At 47.0% G+C, this 20,672-nt stretch overlaps 1 protein-coding gene across 2 annotated transcripts in view; it reads left to right on the top strand.

Annotated features, from left to right (window-relative positions):
• The window catches only part of CFAP65 (cilia and flagella associated protein 65), a 433,505-nt gene that overhangs the window by 391,190 nt on the left and 21,643 nt on the right, over nucleotides 1–20,672 (top strand). For both annotated transcript variants that reach the window (XM_069227128.1, XM_069227129.1), the window contains exon 29: nucleotides 4,154–4,368. In XM_069227128.1, the coding sequence (XP_069083229.1) occupies nucleotides 4,154–4,368 (215 nt within the window). The remainder of the gene's footprint in view (nucleotides 1–4,153; nucleotides 4,369–20,672) is intronic.

Below are 20,672 nucleotides of genomic sequence, written 5' to 3'. Positions count from 1 at the left end.
CCACAACTTGTTCCTTGTTTTTCTCCACGCCTACCAGACAGTTTCTCCAACAATCTTGTCATTTTAGAGGATAAGCTAGGGAATTGGCAAATTGACAACATCACACTCTGCTGCTAGCACAGCAAGCCTGTAGGAAGTTGGCTCTGTATGCACTATTTCAAAGTAAGGAATAGTTTGCACAGAGTCCAAGGGTTCCCCTTAGAGGTAAGATAGTGGCAAAAAGATAATACTAATGCTCTATTTTGTGGTAGTGTGGTCGAGCAGTAGGCTTATCAAAGGAGTAGTGTTAAGCATTTGTTGTACATACACACAGGCAATAAATGAGGAACACACACTCAGAGACAATTCCAGCCAATAGGTTTTTGTATAGAAAAATATCTTTTCTTAGTTTATTTTAAGAACCACAGGTTCAAATTCTACATGCAATATCTCATTTGAAAGGTATTGCAGGTAAGTACTTTAGGAACTTTGAATAATTACAGTAGCATATATACTTTTCACATAAAACACAAATAGCTGTTTTAAAAGTGGACACTGCAATTTTCACAGTTCCTGGGGGAGGTAAAGTATTGTTAGTTTTTGCAGGTAAGTAACCCACCTACAGGGTTCAGATTTGGGTCCAAGGTAGCCCACTGTTGGGGGTTCGGAGCAACCCCAAAGTCACCATACCAGCAGCTCAGGGCCGGTCAGGTGCAGAGTTCAAAGTGGTGCCCAAAACGCATAGGTTTCAATGGAGAGAAGGGGGTGCCCCGGTTGCAGTCTGCCAGCAGGTAAGTACCTGCGTCTTCGGAGGGCAGACCAGGGGGGTTTTGTAGGGCACCGGAGGGACACAAGTCAGCACAAAAAGTACACCCTCAGCAGCGCGGGGGCGGCCGGGTGCAGTGTGCAAACACGCGTCGGGTTTTCAATGGTTTTCAATGAGAGACCAAGGGGTCTCTTCAGCGGTGCAGGCAGGCAAGGGGGGGGCTCCTCGGAGTAGCCACCACCTGGGCAAGGGAGAGGGCCTCCTGGGGGTCACTCCTGCACTGGAGTTCCGATCCTTCAGGTGCTGGGGGCTGCGGGTGCAGGGTCTTTTCCAGCCGTCGGGATTTTAGAGTCAGGCAGTCGCGGTCAGGGGGAGCCTCGGGATTCCCTCTGCAGACGTCGCTGTGGGGGCTCAGGGGGGACAACTTTGGTTACTCACAGTCTTGGAGTCGCCGGAGGGTCCTCCCTGTAGCGTTGTTTCTCCACCAGTTGAGTCGGGGTCGCCGGGTGCAGTGTTGCAAGTCTCACGCTTCTTGCGGGGATTGCAGGGGTCTTTAAATCTGCTCCTCTGTAACAAAGTTGCAGTCTTTTTGGGGCAGGGCCGCTGTCCTCAGGAGTTTCTTGTCTTTCTTGAAGCAGGGCAGTCCTCTGAGGATTCAGAGGTCGCTGGTCCTGGGGAAAGTGTCGCTGGAGCAGGTTTCTTTAGAAGGCAGGAGACAGGCCGGTAGGTCTGGGGCCAAAGCAGTTGGTATCTTCTTTTCTTCTTCTGCAGGGGTCTTTCAGCTCAGCAGTCCTCTTCTTCTTGTAGTTTCAGGAATCTAAATTCTTAGGTTCAGGGGAGCCCTTAAATACTAAATTTAAGGGCGTGTTTAGGTCTGGGGGGTTAGTAGCCAATGGCTACTAGCCCTGAGAGTGGGTACACCCTCTTTGTGCCTCCTCCCAAGGGGAGGGGGTCACAATCCTATCCCTATTGGGGGAATCCTCCATCTGCAAGATGGAGGATTTCTAAAAGTTAGAGTCACTTCAGCTCAGGACACCTTAGGGGCTGTCCTGACTGGCCAGTGACTCCTCCTTGTTATTCTCATTATTTCCTCCGGCCTTGCCGCCAAAAGTGGGGCCGTGGCCGGAGGGGGCGGGCAACTCCACTAGCTGGAGTGCCCTGCAGTGCTGGAACAAAGGGGGTGAGCCTTTGAGGCTCACCGCCAGGTGTTACAGGTCCTGCCTGGGGGAGGTGTTAGCATCTCCACCCAGTGCAGGCTTTGTTACTGGCCTCAGAGTGACAAAGGCACTCTCCCCATGGGGCCAGCAACATGTCTCGAGTGTGGCAGGCTGCTAGAACCAGTCAGCCTACACAGGTAGTTGGTTAAGGTTTCAGGGGGCACCTCTAAGGTGCCCTCTGGGGTGTAGTTTACAATAAAATGTACACTGGCATCAGTGTGCATTTATTGTGCTGAGAAGTTTGATACCAAACTTCCCAGTTTTCAGTGTAGCCATTATGGTGCTGTGGAGTTCGTGTTTGACAGACTCCCAGACCATATACTCTTATGGCTACCCTGCACTTACAGTGTCTAAGGTTTTGCTTAGACACTGTAGGGGCACAGTGCTCATGCACTGGTGCCCTCACCTATGGTATAGTGCACCCTGCCTTAGGGCTGTAAGGCCTGCTAGAGGGGTGACTTATCTATACTGCATAGGCAGTGTGAGGTTGGCATGGCACCCTGAGGGGAGTGCCATGTCGACTTACTCGTTTTGTTCTCACCAGCACACACAAGCTGGCAAGCAGTGTGTCTGTGCTGAGTGAGGGGTCCCCAGGGTGGCATAAGCTATGCTGCAGCCCTTAGAGACCTTCCCTGGCATCAGGGCCCTTGGTACCAGGGGTACCAGTTACAAGGGACTTACCTGGATGCCAGGGTGTGCCAATTGTGGATACAAAAGTACAGGTTAGGGAAAGAACACTGGTGCTGGGGCCTGGTTAGCAGGCCTCAGCACACTTTCAATTCAAAACATAGCATCAGCAAAGGCAAAAAGTCAGAGGGCAACCATGCCAAGGAGGCATTTCCTTACAAAGCCCCTCTGTCCTTTCAAGGTCAGAGATGTGGCTCCCAGAGACAATGTTCAGGGCATGCACAGCTCAAGCAACAACCTGTAAACCACTTTACTGTCCCTTGAAACACAGCCACTCCACCATTTTCTTTAGGGCTGGCAAGACATTACTTTCAAGAGATGGGTCCTCCAAATTGTCCAACATGGCTGCACCTTTCCTTTTCTTTTTATCCTGCTGATCCTTCCACCAACATCAAGACAGCTGACAAAGGGCCACTTGTCTGTTTTGCAGCAAAAGTGCAGTCCTTATGGCCAAAGAGGCCAGATAGGGCTCCAGAATTGGAAGCAGGGTGTTATTCCTGCTGCCTCCTTGTGCTGAAAAAGGAAATTATAACTGAGAAAAAAAAACAAATGAGGAAAGGAAGAAAATAAAAGCAAAATTCTGTTTAAGTACTGGAAAACACCAGCCTTTTGATTTTTATTATTTGTTATTGTTTTAATGGATAAAAATGAATAAACACTAAAGCACTGATATTTGTAGTTTTTGAAAACGGTGAAAAACTCCGAAAAAAATCCCACTAGATTTCATTACGACTAGATACTGAAAACCGGAACGTCTTCATGTGTTTCAGTCAATTGGCTTGTCTTGGCAACTAAGCTTTCCCAGAAGTTGGCATGAATTTCATTTTATATACCATCACTGTTACAGTTAAGTGATGTCTGTGGCACTTCATCTTCCCTGAATGAAATTGTTTTGAATATCCTCCATTGTCATGATTTTCCAGTGATTGAAAAGACAGTAAGTTTTTCTTCCGTTTAACTACAGAAATGAAAGGAAAATGAACTGTTAATGGCACACAAATGTAAATCTATAGTCACCCTCTTCCTTCTGACCCAGTCCACTGATTTCGGTTGCCCGTTGGATGTAGCCACCTTCCCAAGAAGCATCTTGAGGGACCTAGTAGAAGGTGGTGCTGAACGCCTCTTTGAATTTCTAAATACTTTTCAAGGTTTACAGTTATATTCTTCTGTCTCTATTATAGGTTGATAGACCCAGCCTGCCAACCACTCTTATCCAGATTACCATAGAGTTACCATCCCTTGCAAATGAAGCCCACTAACGTTGGGTTAAATCATTGAAGCCATTATGATTGCTCCACCTTTAAAACTTTGGAAAATATAAGGGCCCCAAATTATAGCCTTCATAGGGTCAGTTTATACTTCCATCCTTCCAAGGTGTACAAAATGAAGAACAGTTTTGTCTGTGTAATATTACTTAAATGCATACATGTACAGCACATTTTTTGGATGTGAAAAATCCATTGGGTTGCAACTCTCATATGTTTGACCTATTGTGTGCCCATAGACCTTGCCTCCCATCAAGCATGGTATAATTCAAAGATCGCCGGCCAGTCATAGTCCAGAGAAAGAGAGGATACAGAAGGTGACACAAAGACTATGGGCTCGGCCGGAGCCACCCATACCCTTCCAGCTGCACCTGGGAGTGACTGCTAGGTCGCACCACATTGAGGACTTCCTGGCACACTTTGGCACAGATTTATCAAAGCACCTTATCTACAGGTAAGGAGGATGTTCCCATGAGCGGGCACCTCATGGGTTGTTGCTGGCACAAAAACAAATACCTTTAAGAAGGAACATTTTTAACATCTTATAATTTCCTAGGATATTTGCGCCATTACATTTATACATTGCACGTCTGTGAGTGGTGTCTGGGGACTTTTATAGAGATAGTTGGAGTTTTACAAAATTGCAATATTATTGTGAATCTCAGTAAGCTGCTGGTTCTGCCTAGGGCATGCATTGGAACTTACTATAAAAACAGTTTACTATTTATATTTCCTCAGAGTTGTGGCCATTGTTCGTGGTGACATTTTAGCCTACTAAAGCAGGGTGTGACCTCTTCAGTCATATTTAAGTTGTCTTCCAATTGACCGATGTTTCACACTGTCAGCTGAATTGTGAAGAACTATGTTGTTTTGACTTTTGAACCTATCACAATCCGCTCACTATTCTATTTAGATGTATAATCCCTTCAAATGTAGCCCCACAAATGACAGTTTTAGGAGCACCTCCACAGCCTCTCTTTTTCCCTAATTAGTTTTGCTGGGCAAAAGCCTCCTGCCAAAGGGTAGAGTGAGGGCATAATCAGCCCGTCATCCACATGCACCGTGGCTGGTGGCAGGCTCAGTACCCACTATAAAAAGCAGCATTGTTTGAGGGACAGCAAGGGAGAGGGGGAGAAATTAGAGGGACAAGTACTGGAAGCCACCAGGCTTATATACACCTTTGCGGTTTCCAGGTAATGTTGTTTATTTATTAAAACCTTATTCTCGCACTGAGCTGAATATTTTGAGAGTCTGACTTCCCTCCTCGCACCCTGAAGACATGGCTGTCAATTGCTTTTTTTCCTTCATTTAGCTTTTTCCCCTCTGGTAACAAGCAGTTGTTAGTGGGGACAGTAATGTAGGAAGCTTCCTCTGTATATACTATACCAAAGTGAGGTATTGTGTGCACAGAGTCCAGGGGTTCCCCAGAGGCTTTACAGAGGCCAAAGTAGATAATACTAATACTCTATTTTGTGGTAGTGTGGTCGAGCAGTAGGCTTATCAGATGGTAGTACAAACCATTTGTTGTACACACACAGTCATGAAATGAGACACACACTAAATGACCAACTCCAGGCCAATGTTTTTATGCAGCAAAAATATATTTTGTTACTTTGTTACTAGAATTAAAATGTATTTGTTGCACATAACTACAATTGTAAGTATCGGACATATGTATCAAATGTACTTTGTTGAGGATTTGCAGATAAAACTAGTAACAGAGTAACACTTTTCAATTTTAAAAGTTGACCATGCAATTTTTCATAGGAGTCAATAGAGTCCTAGGTGAGGAAACATGTTAACACATTTAACAGGTAAGTACTCAACATACGATCCTAGTCTTGGGGGGGGGTTAGGATGTCCACAGGTCAAAGGTCAGGTTGACCCTATCTGGGTGCAGAGGTCAAATTTGGCATCTGGCTTTCAATGGAATCCTATGAGGACTGGGGGTGATCAGTAGAGAACGGATTGCAGGTAAGTACCCGTTGTTTCAGGACACAGACCGGGGGGGGTTTAGGTCAGCACCAAGGGGGGGGGCACAGGTCAGCACCAAACACACACCCTCAGCAACACAGGGGTGGCTGGGTGCTGGGTGCAAGCACAGTGCAGGACGCCCAATGCTTTTCAATGAGGGGAACGCGGGGGTCACAAAAGATGCTGCAGGCTGGGCCAGGGGGTCGGTTCCAGAAACCCCAAAGGCTGGACAAGTAGGAGGGGTGCCGGCTGGACGTTGCTGGACCATCTGTCGGATTCCCCAAGGTCAGGGGGCTGCGGGTGCATGAGTACCTTTGGGCTTTGGGAATCTTCGTTGAATCCGGTCACGGTCAGGGGTTCCTCTGGATTCAGGCTGCAGGCATCGTCATGCTGGCCAGGAGGGGTCAACCCAGGATGGACTTGAGGTCAGAATCACCTGGGGACCTTCTCTGGTCTGGTGGGCCACCTGTATTCAAGCTGTGGGCGTTGGGTGCAGAGTGGGCAGGGCTCATGGATCCGGGGCAGTTCTGGAGTCCTTTTTGGAAGGTGTCTTCTGGACAGGGCGGCTGTCCTCTGGTGTTCTTTGTCCTCTGCTGGGCAGGCAGTCCTCAGGGGGGTGGTAGAGGTTGCTGGTCCTGCAGGATGCGTTACCTTTTTGTAGCAGTGGTCTTGAAGCTGCAGACAGGCTGCTAGGTTTGGGGCAAAGTCACTTGTCGTCTGGAGTCTTCACTGCTGAGGTCGGCTTTGCAGTCCTTCCTTTTTCTTTTTTCTTGAGGTTGCCAGGAATCTGATGAGTAAGGTTCAGGGGTGCCCCTAAAAACTAGATTTAGAGGTGTGACAAGGCTACTAGCTACTGTCCAAGAGGGTGGCTACACCCTACCTGTGCCCATTTATTTTGGGGAGGAGGTCACACTCCTATCCATATGTTTCCCTCTCCTCCAAACCAAGATGAAGGATTTTGCAAGGAGGGGTTAATTTCAAATCTGGACACCTTAGCGGTGATCCTAGCTGCAGTGGTCACTCCTCCTTGTTTTAACTAATTTTCCCATCGGACTTGCCGCCAAAGGTGGGGCTTGGTCTGGGCGGTGGGCATCTATACTAGCTAAAGTGCCCTGGGGCACTGTAACAGGAGTTCTGGACCTTTTGAAGCTCACCACAAGTGTGGCAGTGATTTCAGGGGGAGGTATGAAGCACCTCCACCCAGAGCAGGCTTTGTTCCTGACCCAAGAGAGCACAAAGGCTCCCATCCCATGGGGTCACAAACTTGTCTGTTAGTGGCAGGCAGGCACAGACTGGTCAGCCTTACACTAAAGAGTTGGGTAGAATACAGGGGGCATCTTTAAGATGCCCTCTGTGTGCATTTTACAATAAATCCAACACTGGCATCAGTGTGTGTTTATTGTGCTGAGAAGTTTGATACCAAACTTCCCAGTCTACAGTGAAGCCATCATGGAGCTGTGAAGTTCATAATGACACACTCCCAGTGTTGGACCTGTCCCTTTTACAGGGTCATTCCCCAAACTTTTTGCCTTTTTCCTCCTTATTTTTCTGACCCTTGTTGGCTGACGTTATGACTCTGAGCACTTTTTCACTGCTAATCAGTGCTAAAGTGCATGTGCTTTCACTTGTAAACTTGGTATGATTGGCTTATACCTAATTGGCATATTTAACTTACCTATAAATCACTTGTAAAGTAGTATCCCTATACAGAGGGTCTGTAAATTAAATGCTACTAGTGGGCCTGCAGCGCTGCTTGCGCCACCCACTGACGTAGCCTTTCGAACCTGTCTCAGGCCTGCTAGCGCAGGTCCTGTGTGCACAGTCTAATGCCACAGGGACCTGGCATCTAAATTTACTTGCCAGGCCCAGAACTCACCTTTTACTACATGTAAGTCGCCCCTAAGGTACGCCCTAACTAGCTCTATGGACAGCGTGCCATGTATGTAAAAGGCAGGACATGTGCCTAGTAATGTTGCTTGTCCTGGTAGTGACAAACAGCCAATTTGGTTTCTCACTGCTGTGAGTGCTGCCTTCTCATAGGATTGCATTGGAAATACCCTGCCTTAAGTGTAAGGGGTATTGTCTAATTTATGAGGGGTAGCGTAGGCATGTTTGGTATGGTTGTAATGGTGGTAAGAAATGCTGCTTACTGGTGTAGGTGTATTGTTTATTACTATTACAGAAATGCCACTTCTAGAAAGTGAGCATTTCTCTGTGTTAATGACTCTGGTGTTTTGCAGCTTGACTCCAATCCACATCTGGGCAGAGTGACAGTTTGGCTTTGTGCATACTTTTCAGACAGCCAGTACACAGGCAGAAGGGAGGTGTCATAGAGGTGCATCTACATACTGAATAGTCTTCCTGGGCTGAGAGAAGAGAGAGGCGGGGCACACCTGCATTTGTAAAGGCTGTGCCCTGGCCTCACACAATAGGGTTGTTTACCACCAACTGATGTTTGGAGCCTGTGCTGCAGGAGAGAGGGGGCCTTGACCAGTTGTAACTAGCTTGAACCTCCTCTCCCCTCCTGTTGAAAAACACACTGTAAACCGAGTATAAGTACAGGGGAATTTTCCCCACATTTCAGACAATCTTGAGACTTAAAGAGACTTACCTGAAACTGTACACAGGACACTGCTGAATAGACTCAACAGGACCCACCTTGGACTGCTGCTGCTGCTGTGCTGACCTGTGACCTTCCTGGTCACTGGGAGGAACTGCCGCCTGTAGCTGGGCCTGCCAGCCCTGTGCTTCCCCTCTTGCTTGTCTCCAGGGGCAGGGTGCTGTGGCCACTGACCCCTGCAACTATCCCCATCTCGAGGAGTGCTGTTTCGTATATTGAAAGTGCCTAGAGAGCACTTCTTTGTGCCCTTGTGCTTCTAAGCGCATTGCCGTGCTGGGAATCACCACCGCGACCCGTGCTGAAGGAATGTTCTCCTGCGCTTGAAATAGCGCGTTGCTGATAAACCATCACCACCGCGATCCGGGCTGCCGTTGGCAAAGCACGAGAGTCGCGCTCTCTTCAGTGCCCCCGGGGCACCACCAGGAGAAAGGAAAGGAGCGAGTGCCCTCCCATCGTGCTCCCGGGGCGAAGCACTTTGGCGAAGGTATCTTGGTGCCTGCACATCGCAGCGGCCCGGGAAGGGCAGAAGAGCAGCTCGCGCACCATGTCGGGTGCAGCCGCTTCCGAGCAGGAGGGAAGCCTCATTGGAAGCCCCTGCTCCCCAGGCCCCATTACCTGTAGGAGTGCAGCGAGTGGGAGAGGTGTTGGCCTCTCCCCTCTTTACCCAGGCAGCCACACCGAGGACGAGGGCGGCTGCCTCCAACATTGCAGGGCACAGGGGCGGTAAAGGGGTTCCTTTCCCCCCGGTCACTGCCTTAGGGGAGCGCCCCACCCGGCGAACTTTGGGCATTTTTGTTTTAGTGGCGTCGCCCCACCCCGCAGGAGGGTCAGTCGCGACCCATGTGGGGGCCCACATAACGGGCCGGGCCCCGACATCCAATATCAGAGGGGGTGCATACTGCCCCCTCCCCTTCAGGATCAACACGTGGCCCCCGGCTTGTGCATAGGAGCGCCAGAGGCCACCTCTATGATCCCCTTGGCACTGAGGTGCCTCTCATCATAAAACAGGTACTCTATGAGAGATGTATATATGTCTGATGGTCCTGGGATGGACCTTATTGGTTTATGTCTACCTGCCTATTTTTATGATGTTTTCATATATGGTTGCTAATGTTCCTTTTATGGGCATAATCTGCTAATATGTGATTTTTATGACTTGCCATATGTTCTCTAATGTTCCTTTTATGGATATTTATCATGTGTTCATGACAAGTACATATATTTCTTTATTGTGATTCCTGACTACTGCTTATGTTGCAGAATCCGGAGTACTTTTACGGGTTCTAATGTGACAACTGCTTAGTTTCGCAGAGTATTAGTAACTTGTGTAACGTTCTGACAACTGCTAAGGTAGCAGGGTATTACTGACATGTAATGTTTGGTCTAATTATGTTTTGTGCAATACAGTTTATTTTTACATAGCTCAGTGTTGTGTTTATTTTGTGGTGTATATATTGCGTCACATGTGTTGTCTGTGCTGTGCAAACGCTTTGCACATTGCCTCTGAGTTACGCCTGACTGCTCGTGCCAAGCTACCAAGAGGGTGAGCAGGGGTTATCTTGGACGTGTAACTCCCTTGCCCTGACTAGAGTGGGTGGGTCCTGCCTGGCTTAGGTGCATACCCTAGCCAACCAGAAACCCCATTTCTAACACCCAGTATGGCCACTCTGCACTTACAATGTCTAAGAATGGACTTAGACACTGTAGGGACATATTGCTCATGTAGCGCACCCTGCTTTAGGGCTGTTAGGCCTGCTACAGGGGTGACTTACCTATGCCACAGGCAGTGGTTTGTGGGCATGACACCAAGGGAGGGGTGCCATGTCGACTTTACCTTTTACTTCCCACCAACACATACAATCTGCAGTGGCAGTGTGCATGTGTTTGGTGAGGGGTCCCTTAGGGTGGCACAATACATGCTGCAGCCCTTCGGGACCCTCCTTGACCACAGAGCCCTTTGTACCACTGGTACCTTTTACAAGGAACTTAGCTGTGTGCCAGGGGTGTGCCAATTGTGGAATCAATGGTACAGTTTTGGAAAAGAACACTGGTGCTGGGGCCTGGTTTGCAGGACACCAGCACACACTCAGTCAAGTTAGCCTCAATATCAGGCAAAAAGTGTGGGAGGGTAACCATGCCAAAAGGGGCACTTTCCTACAAATAACACTTTAATTGATAACATGTAATCTGATAGCAATGATCATGCATTGAAAAAAGGCCATTAACTTGATGTGCGGCCCATCGTACTAGTGTTATTCAGGGCAAAATGTTAATCTGTGCGGTGGTGAAAATTAAAATCTTTTTCCCTCACACATTTGTTTTAAAGCCCCTCTGTGGGTTAAAGCCCACAAAATTATTGCACGTAAAAGAAGGCTTCAGCCTCCTGTTGGCTCTGGCTCTCTCTGAAGAGTCAGATTATTTTCCTTCCCCTGCTTTCTTTTGCTGAACCCGTTTGCGTTGGTTTTCAGGACTTTGTACACTTTTTCCCTGATAACTAGTGGTAAAGTGCTAGTGCTCTCTCCTTCAAACATGGTAAAATTGGACTACACCTAATTGGCACATTTAATTTATTTGTAAGCCCCTAGTTAACAACACTACCTGTGCCTATTTCCTGCATATTAAATGCTATTAGTGAGTAGCACCCATTGTGCCACCCACTAAAGTAGCACTGGAAAACATGTCTCAGGCATCACTGCAGCCTGTAGTGCAGTTTTGAACTGCCATTTACACTTGACAAATAAACTTTTGCCAGGCCCAAATCTTTCCTTTTTAGATATCACCTATATACGTGGCTGGCTTGTAAATAGTGAATTTCCACTGCTTTTTACACGGCTGCAGGCTAAATAGCAGAAATTATGCATTATTTGAAGTGTAGCCGTGTAAATAGTTAGCAAACGTCATTACCTGTCCACCGGCTAAATAGCAGAGATTGTGTACTACTTGGCCGGCAGCCGTGTGTAGGAAGTTGGCTCTGTATGTACTATTTCAAAGTAAGAAATAGCATGCACAGAGTCCAAGGGTTCCCCTTAGAGGTAAGATAGTGGCAAAAAGAGATAATTCTAATGCTCTATTTTGTGGTAGTGTGGTCGAGAAGTAGGCTTATCAGAGGGTAGTGTTAAGCATTTGTTGTACACACGCAGGCAATAAATGAGGAACACACACTCAGAGACAATTCCAGGCCAATATGTTTTTGTATAGAAAAATATCTTTTCTTAGTTTATTTTAAGAACCACAGGTTCAAGATTTACAAGTAATACTTCAAATGAAAGGTATTTCACTTAGGAACTTCAGGAACTTTGAATTAGCAAAATAGCCTATACAGTTTTCACACAAATGACATATAGCTATTTTAAAACTAGACACTTAGTGCAATTTTCAACAGTTCCCTGGGGGAGGTAAGTGTTTGTTAGTTTTGCAGGTAAGTAAACCACCTACGGGGTTCAAGTTTGGGTCCAAGGTAGCCCACCGTTGGGGGTTCAGAGCAACCCCAAAGTTACCACACCAGCAGCTCAGGGCCGGTCAGGTGCAGAGGTCAAAGCGGTGCCCAAAACACATAGGCTTCAATGGAGAAGAGGGTGCCCCGGTTCCAGTCTGCCAGCAGGTAAGTACCTGCGTCTTCGGAGGGCAGACCAGGGGGTTTTTGTAGGGCACCGGGGGGGACACAAGTCAACACAAAAAGTACACCCTCAGCAGCACGGGGCGGCCGGGTGCAGTGTGCAAAGAGGCGTTGGGTTCGCAATAGGATTCAATGGGAGACCAAGGGGTTTCTTCAGCGATGCAGGCAGGCAAGGGGGGGCTCCTCGGGGTAGCCACCACCTGGGCAAGGGAGAGGTCCACCTGGGGGTCGCTCCTGCACTGGAAGTCGGATCCTTCAGGTCCTGGAGGCTGCGGGTGCAGTGTCTTTACCAGGTGTCGGGTCTTTGAAGCAGGCAGTCGCGGTCAGGGGGAGCCTCGGGATTCCCTCTGCAGGCGTCGCTGTGGGAACTCAGGGGGGTCAACTCTGGCTACTCACGGTCCCGTAGTCGCCGGGGAGTTCTCCCTGTGGTGTTCTCCACAGGTCGAGCCGGGTGCGTCGGGTGCAGAGTGCAAAGTCTCACGCTTCCGGCAGGAAACGTGTGTTGTTTCAAAGTTGCTTCTTTGTTGCAAAGTTGCAGTCTTTGGGGAACAGAGCCGCTGTCCTCAGGAGTTCTTGGTCCTTCTAGATGCAGGGTAGTCCTCTGAGGCTTCAGAGGTTGCTGGACCCTGTGAAACGCGTCGCTGGAGCAGTGTCTTTAGAAGTGGGGAGACAGGCCGGTAGAGCTGGGGCCAAAGCAGTTGGTGTCTCCGTCTTCTCTGCAGGTTTTCAGCTCAGCAGTCCTTCTTCTTCTTAGGTTGCAGGAATCTATCTTGCTGTGTTCTGGGAGCCCCTAAATACTCGATTTAGGGGTGTGTTTAGGTCTGTGGGGTTAGTAGCCAATGGCTACTAGCCCTGAGGGTGGCTACACCCTCTTTGTGCCTCCTCCCTAAGGGGGGGGGGAGGCACATCCCTATCCCTATTGGGGTAATGCAAGATGGAGGATTTCTAAAAGTCAGTCACCTCAGCTTAGGACACCTTAGGGGCTGTCCTGACTGCCCAGTGACTCCTCCTTGTTTTTCTCATTATCTCTCCTGGACTTGCCGCCAAAAGTGGGGGCTGTGTCCAGGGGGCGGGCATCTCCACTAGCTGGAGTGCCCTGGGGCATTGTAGCACAAAGGCTGAGCCTTTGAGGCTCACTGCTAGGTGTTACAGTTCCTGCAGGGGGGAGGTGTGAAGCACCTCCACCCAGAGCAGGCTTTTGTTTCTGCCCTCAGAGAGCACAAAGGCCCTCACCACATGGGGTCAGAAACTCGTCTCTCAGCAGCAGGCTGGCACAGACCAGTCAGTCCTGCACTGAACGATTGGGTAAAATACAGGGGGCCATCTCTAAGATGCCCTCTGTGTGCATTTTTTAATAAATCCAACACTGGCATCAGTGTGGGTTTATTATTCTGAGAAGTTTGATACCAAACTTCCCAGTATTCAGTGTAGCCATTATGGAGCTGTGGAGTTCATAATGACACACTCCCAGTGTTGGACCTGGCCCTTTTACAGGGTCATTCCCCAAACTTTTTGCCTTTTTCCTCCTTATTTTTCTGACCCTTGTTGGCTGACGTTATGACTCGTTTTTGACAGACTCCCAGACCATATACTCTTATGGCTACCCTGCACTTACAATGTCTAAGGTTTTGCTTAGACACAGTAGGGGCATAGTGCTCATGCACCTATGCCCTCACCTGTGGTATAGTGCACCCTGCCTTAGGGCTGTAAGGCCTGTATGAGGGGTGACTTACCTATGCCATAGGCAGTGTGAGGTTGGCATGGCACCCTGAGGGGGCATGTCGACTTAGTCATTTTCTCCCCACCAGCACACACAAGATGGCAAGCAGTGTGTCTGTGCTGAGTGAGGGGTCCCTAGGGTGGCATAAGGCATGCTGCAGCCCTTAGAGACCTTCCCTGGCATCAGGGCCCTTGGTACCAGGGGTACCAGTTACAAGGGACTTACCTGGGTGCCAGGGCTGTGCCAATTGTGGAGACAATGGTACATTTTAAGTGAAAGAACACTGGTGCTGGGGCCTGGTTAGCAGGGTCCCGGCACACTTCTCAGTTAAGTCAGCATCAGTATCAGGCAAAAAGTGGGGGGTAACTGCAACAGGGAGCCATTTCTTTACACCGTGCAAACAGCAAAAAAACTTTACTCTTTACCCTGCAGCTGACTAAATAGCAGAGATCATGTACTATTTGGCCAGCCACCGGGCAAACAACAAAGAGACCTCACTGTCTATCTGACAACCAGCTAAAACAGTAGAGATCATGGACTATTTCACAGGCGACCATGCAGACAACCTAAAAAGTTCACAGTTTTTCTGGCCTTCAAATGAACAGCAGAGTTTAGGTACTATTTGCCCAGCACTGTGCAAATAGCGAAGAAACTTCACTATTTACCTGGCCGTCGACTTAATGGCAGAGGTTACGTACTATTTGGCTGGTGGCCGGGCAAACAGCAAAGAAGCTTCAGTAATTACCCAGATGCTGACTAGATAGCAGAGATTATGTAGCATTTGGCCAGCAGGTGTACATACAGCAAAGATGCTTCACTGTGTACTGTCTAGATGGCAGCCGTGCAAATAGCAAATAAAGGGTCACGTGTATCAAGCGTTTTAACAGTAGCAGGTGGGTTGATTCATAGAAGTGCCCCGCTTGCGACTGAAAAAAATAATTTTGGCATGTATCAACCCAAAACTGTAATTTGGTAGCAGGCTACCGAATTGCAATTTTGGTTTGCAGGAAAGTATTGATTCAGTATTTGGAAGGGGCGTCCCTTCCAAATCAGAATGGTATGTAATAATGTTTTGTAACAAAATTCCGGTCGCAAAACATTAATGATTTACCGACTACAGAAGTATAGTGGTAAAGCATTTCCAAATGGGAAGGGGTCACCTCGGGACCCCTTTCAGGTTCTGAATGTAAAAACAAAAAGTTTAGGAGAATGCAGTGGTTCACAGGACCACTGCATCGCCTTAACCAAACAGAAGAAAAAAATAAACATTTTTCTTTTTAAATGCATCCTGTTTTTCTTTAAGGAAAACTGGTTGCATTTAAAAAAAAAAAAAAAAATGCTTTTTTAAAAGCAATTTACAGACATGGTGGTCTGCTGGATTCAGCAGGCCACCATCCCTGTGATGGCGTTGATTCTTAATGGGTCACAAATTGTGACCCACCTCATTCATATTCATGAGGTAGATCGATTTGCGATCCACTAAGAATCACTAAATGAAACTGAATGACTTTCATACACTAGGAATAGCGATTTCCTTATTGTGATTCTCAGTAAATCACAATTAGGTAATCGCTATTCCTAATATTGGTACATCTGGCCTAAAATTCACTATTTTACTGACTAAATGTTAACAATCATACTATCTGGCCGGCAGGCGTGCAAATAACAAAGACGCTACACCATTTACTCGGACACTGACAAAATAGCACAGATAAAGTACTAGTTGTTGAAGAAATTTTAAATTGTATGCTGTCACTGATTAAATAACACATTTTGGACTAGTAAGCCTGCTGACCGGTAACAGCTGAAGTTTCACTGTAGGTTAGGTGCTCTTGGGAATAAAGTAATTAAAGTGGAGGGAGGAAGGATGTTGTGGAAGTTTTAGGGAACTGCAACAGGGATGGTTCTTAACTTGCTGGGGCATGATGCACATAACTGGCAGCATTGGGCTCTTTGTTTCTGTTTGAGTCTCAGTTTTTTCTCTACAGGCTTCTCTGTGCCTCTGTTCCCACCAGCTTCTGACCCTACCTGTAAATCTTTGTGATGTCTCAATGTCTCTGACAGTCTTTTGTTTCTGTTTCACCTACACTCCTATACAGTCTGCGCCCTATGACTTCCTCAGTGTTCACAGTAACGCTTCTGTAGTTTTGACTACTCCTGGCTCCTTACACTCTCAGGCTGTCCCTGGCAGTCTATGCATATGATGCTTTTGTTGTGCAAGCGCAGGCCACCTCTCATCCCTTTCAGTTTCGTGATTGTTCCAGATTATATCTCCTTCTCTACCTCTTACTTGGACTGTCTTTGTGGTGAAGGTAGGTGGCGAATGTTATGACTATTACTGCAGGCCAGTTGATGGCCATAAAAGCTGATTCAGCCTTTCCCTGTTCCAAGATTTACAGACATGGCACAGAATGCCACTCCAGTACACCATGGGCCAAGACACAGTGACTTGGGAGGCATTTTATGGAGCTGTCTGGGTCTCCACACATGATCCTTCTCTTAAGTTTACCTGCAGATGTGTGTGTGTAATGATAAAGAGTATTAAAACCTTCACAAGATTAGTTAAAACAGTTTACTCTTCTACAGTTGTATACTAGTTCTTGAAATAAAGCTCCTAAAGTCCGACTCATCTGTCTTTATTTTAGGCAGTCCCCACCGCCATTTTGGATCATGGAGGTCACCATTTTGGATCATGAAAGTTTCCATATTTTTCAGTTTATGCTGAATCAGTGACTTGTCTGCCATTTTAGGCAGATGTCATCTGACTGTATCTTTTTAGGAACTGTGACAGTATCAGGTTGTTCAACTGATGACATAGATATAACACCTGATGCAACATCACTCTGAGCACAGTGTCAGCTCATCACCATGTCTGGGTCAAATAAGAACAAGTTCCGACATATGGTCAAAATAGTGTAGTCTGAACTGACGTTCTCTTATGTCAGAAAATCCAATCTTTGATACGATTTACTTTAGAAGGACTGCCATTCAACCACTTAATTGAGAGGTCCTTCATCCAGATTATCTCTCGAGATTCTGCCACAAGATGGTCTCGTCTAGGACCAGTGCACTTTGAAAATGCTACATCTTGCTCAGTGCTGATAAAGTCAAGTCCAGGAGAAAGGCTGCTACTGCAGCCTGCACGTGTGCCCTTCGCAGGGAACACTGCCTTCATGCCTCCACTGATGACAACAGCCTTTACTGTCAACAAGGTATGCAGTGTATCACTTCTCCCTAAGAAACTCTAGGCTGCAAGTTGCTCTGCTTTCTATGTCCTCAGTGTAGTTACAAAACACATCATTTGGTCCATTTTTGAGGGTGCATTTTGAACTTAGACAATAACTGTAAAAGCTGGGTTATGCTCCTGGCGTCCTGCTTATTCTGTTCTGTCTGGTCTCTGGTCTTAATGACTCTAGTGTACCTATTCTTTCTGTGACTTGTTTTCCATGTCCCCCTCCAAATTTTCATGACACACTTTGCACTGACCTCCTGTTCTTTTTTTTTTTTATCCTGATTCTGCACTAATTTGCCCACTTAGCATTGATCAACCTTGTTCACGTCCTCTTGTTTTGAGCAACCCATCTTGGTCATTCTGGATCCTGTCATCTTTTCCCCTCTTGTCCTGGTCCTCCTTTTCCTCCTCGTCCTGGTCCTGGTCCTGCTTGTCCTTTTTTGCCAGGTCCTCGTATTTCTGGGTCGCTGTGCCTTGAGCTTCCTATTCCCCTTCTTTGTGATCCCACTGCTCTTCTTAGCTGTTGTTCTGTTGGCCATTTTCTTCTGATTCTCCAGGTCCTGTTCTCCCAGTTTTCCTCACTCTGTCTGATTTGCCTGGCAGGTGTCTTTTTGTTACCAGGCCTCACAGTTTGTGTTCTCTTCTTGGTTTTGTGCCCACTAGACTTAGTGCCTGACATAGATCTTGGCAGAGGTGTTACTCGGTCACAAACGTGATGGATATCCCGTCCACTGTATTACAATCTCCATACGATATTGTGGGATAATAATATGGCAGACTGGATATCTGTCACATTTGTGAAGGAGTATTCCCCTCTGTCAAGATATAAATCAGGCCCTCAATCCTTTTGATTCTGCTCCTCCTTGTTTCGGTCTTTGTATGCTTAATCCTCTTGCTTCTGACCAACTTCACCTAGCTCTATTTCATCCTCTTGATCTGGTCATTCCGATCTTTCTCACCCTGCTCATCTGATTTATATCACATAAGTTCCTAGTCCTTCTTACTACCTTGGGCCCCCAGGACTCTTGTGCCCTGTACTTTTAGGCTTTGCCCACCTAGTCCTTGTATTCGTGGTTTAGATCACCTGCGTCACCCTAGCCCGGTGCTTTGTCCTTTTTTTTGTAAATCTTTATTGCATTTTGTGTTTCAAAAGAATATTTGGCTTACATTAACACTACTTTGCATCAGAGGAAGGAAGTTGGATACATTTCAGTCATATGTATCCAGATTACTGCCAGATACTTGTGTATTCGGGTCACTCCCCTCCCGTCAATACCCGACTGTCGGAGGGACCGAAGTGCCCAATTAGGGCAATTACATAACAGTTGCCAACAGGAAACCAATAGTGCCTCTTTTCGCCAACGTTGCAATAATTGACACAAACGTATTTACATTCTAATGTGAAGTATAGCAAGCAGAAAAATAGAAAAACAAACCACACCCCCTCTCCAACGTGTGTGTGTGTGTGTGTGTGTGTGTGTGTGTGGGTGTGTGGGTGTGTGGGTGTGTGGGTGTGTGGGTGTGGGTGTGGGTGTGGGTGTAGGCTTGGCACAGATTTATTTGTCTCAGACCACTGTGTCTCAAAGATATCACCCGGAAGAATCCTTGTACCCAATTATCTAACCCCACAAACTAATCAAAATGCCCCATAGGTGTTGTGACCGAGGATCAATGACAGTGCTTTCAAGAGTGGCTGTAGCCTGCCTTCGTTTCAAGATCCAGCACTTTGTCCTTATGGTCCAGTGGTTTGAGCCTACTTGGCCCTGGTTCTCTTTGTCTTGGTCCTTCTGAGCCTCATCATTTTGGCCCTGGTCCTTCTGGACATCAGGTCTAGTCCCCTCACTCTTCCTGAATCTGGCTGTTGGAGTCCTCTTGATCTTCTTAATTCTGGCCCTACTACTCCCAGGTCCTATTTTTTCTGCTCCATTAGGACCCCTGGTCCTATGTTCATGGTCCGCCTCGCACTCCTAGGCCTGTTCCTGGTCCCCTTGGTGCTGATCCTTCTAATTTTCCTTGCTCTGGTTCTGGTCCGCCTGGCTCTGGTCCTACTGGTATCCTTGGTACTGACCGCCTCCTCTTTCTCACGTATTCTTGTCCTGGTATCCTTGTTTTTCCTTGTCCTATTCCTCAAAGTCTTTTTGTTCCTACTCGCTTCTGTCATTGGTAACGGTGATCCTCGTACATTAGGCCTCCGTGGGGCTGGTTTTTGTTGTCCTAATCCTTGTGGCTCTGGTCATCCTAGCCCTCCTGGGGGTCCATTCCTAGCCTATATTCTCCTACTTGTCATCATCCTCCTACTGGTCCTACTCCTACCTTCTCCAGCCTCCCCCCCACACACACACTATGACTTTAGTCAAGTACAGCCTCCAAGACTGTCATGAAAATAATACCATGTTCTCTTGCTTAGACAGCCCTGTCAGCGTCAGAAATGAGGGCTCAATAGAGACCGGACCATGCCCACTTAAAGCACTGGTTAGCATGTTTGAAAATTGAAACTGCAATTCCAAAGATACCATGTGCAGGTGACTAAAATGTCAGTGTGTCTGAAGGGGCAACTCATGACATGGGACAAAGCACCAATGTCTCCAATTCCAGGACATTCTGGGAGCTTGTGAACAGCCTTAACAGGCCAGTAAAGTCATTAAATAACTCAAATGTTCAGGGAAATCTCTGGGCCGATTTCTTGGTAAACATATTTGACGGGTGTCCTATGTCTGAACTAACGATCATAAGTATAAGTGTAGGACCATCATGTATGACTAATGAACAGGGCATTAATTGTCCCCTACATGAGGCAGGGTGCACAGTAAAGGAATTAAGCACAAGCTTGGACAGTCAGTCTCATTCGTTTTATTCGCAAGATAGGGTCAAAAGAATAATAATTAAAGGCAGAAGAGACTGCACTCCAGGACCCAATGGAATCCCACAGGCCATCTTCAAATGGGACCTGGATCACTGGGCATGTCCTTTATCCAACTTATATAAAGAGGTGGTGTCAACAAGCAGCATTCCATCGAGTTGGCGCGGTTCCATCATCACCCCTGTATTCAAAGGTGTGGAGACTGTACTAACCCAGCAAACTACAGGTTAACTGCATTACTAGATGTGGAAGCAAAATACTATGCGTCACTGATCTTAAAAGACCTTATGGAATGGTCTGATGAGAAGAACTTAATCCCACTTAACCAGACTGGATTCTGAAGAGGGCTCAGCACAACTACAAACATCTTGGCCGTCTCCTTATCAGCGGACAAATGCAAGCGAAAACACCAAAAACTACATCTTTGCTTTGTAGACGTGTGGCATTTGATAGTCGACCGTCGCGAGCAATAGAACATCTTTATACACAAGTATGGATTTGCGTAAAATTGGGGAACAGTTCCAGGATTTCAAGAACATCACAAATAAGGGTCTGAAACATGTATGTTTGCTCCACATCTGTTTAACTTTGTTGATGGCAGATTTAACACCACAGCTTGATAAATTTAACTCTCATCGACCGCGCTTGGACTCCCTACATCTGTCTCACCTTTCCCATGCAGACGACATGCTTTTAATGAGTTTAACAAAAGTTGGATTTCAAAGATCCTTCATTG

This window comes from Pleurodeles waltl, chromosome 3_2 (assembly GCF_031143425.1).
Source record: "Pleurodeles waltl isolate 20211129_DDA chromosome 3_2, aPleWal1.hap1.20221129, whole genome shotgun sequence".
In the NCBI taxonomy this organism is placed as follows: Eukaryota; Metazoa; Chordata; class Amphibia; order Caudata; family Salamandridae; genus Pleurodeles; species Pleurodeles waltl.
This window is presented reverse-complemented; position numbering and strand designations above follow the sequence as displayed.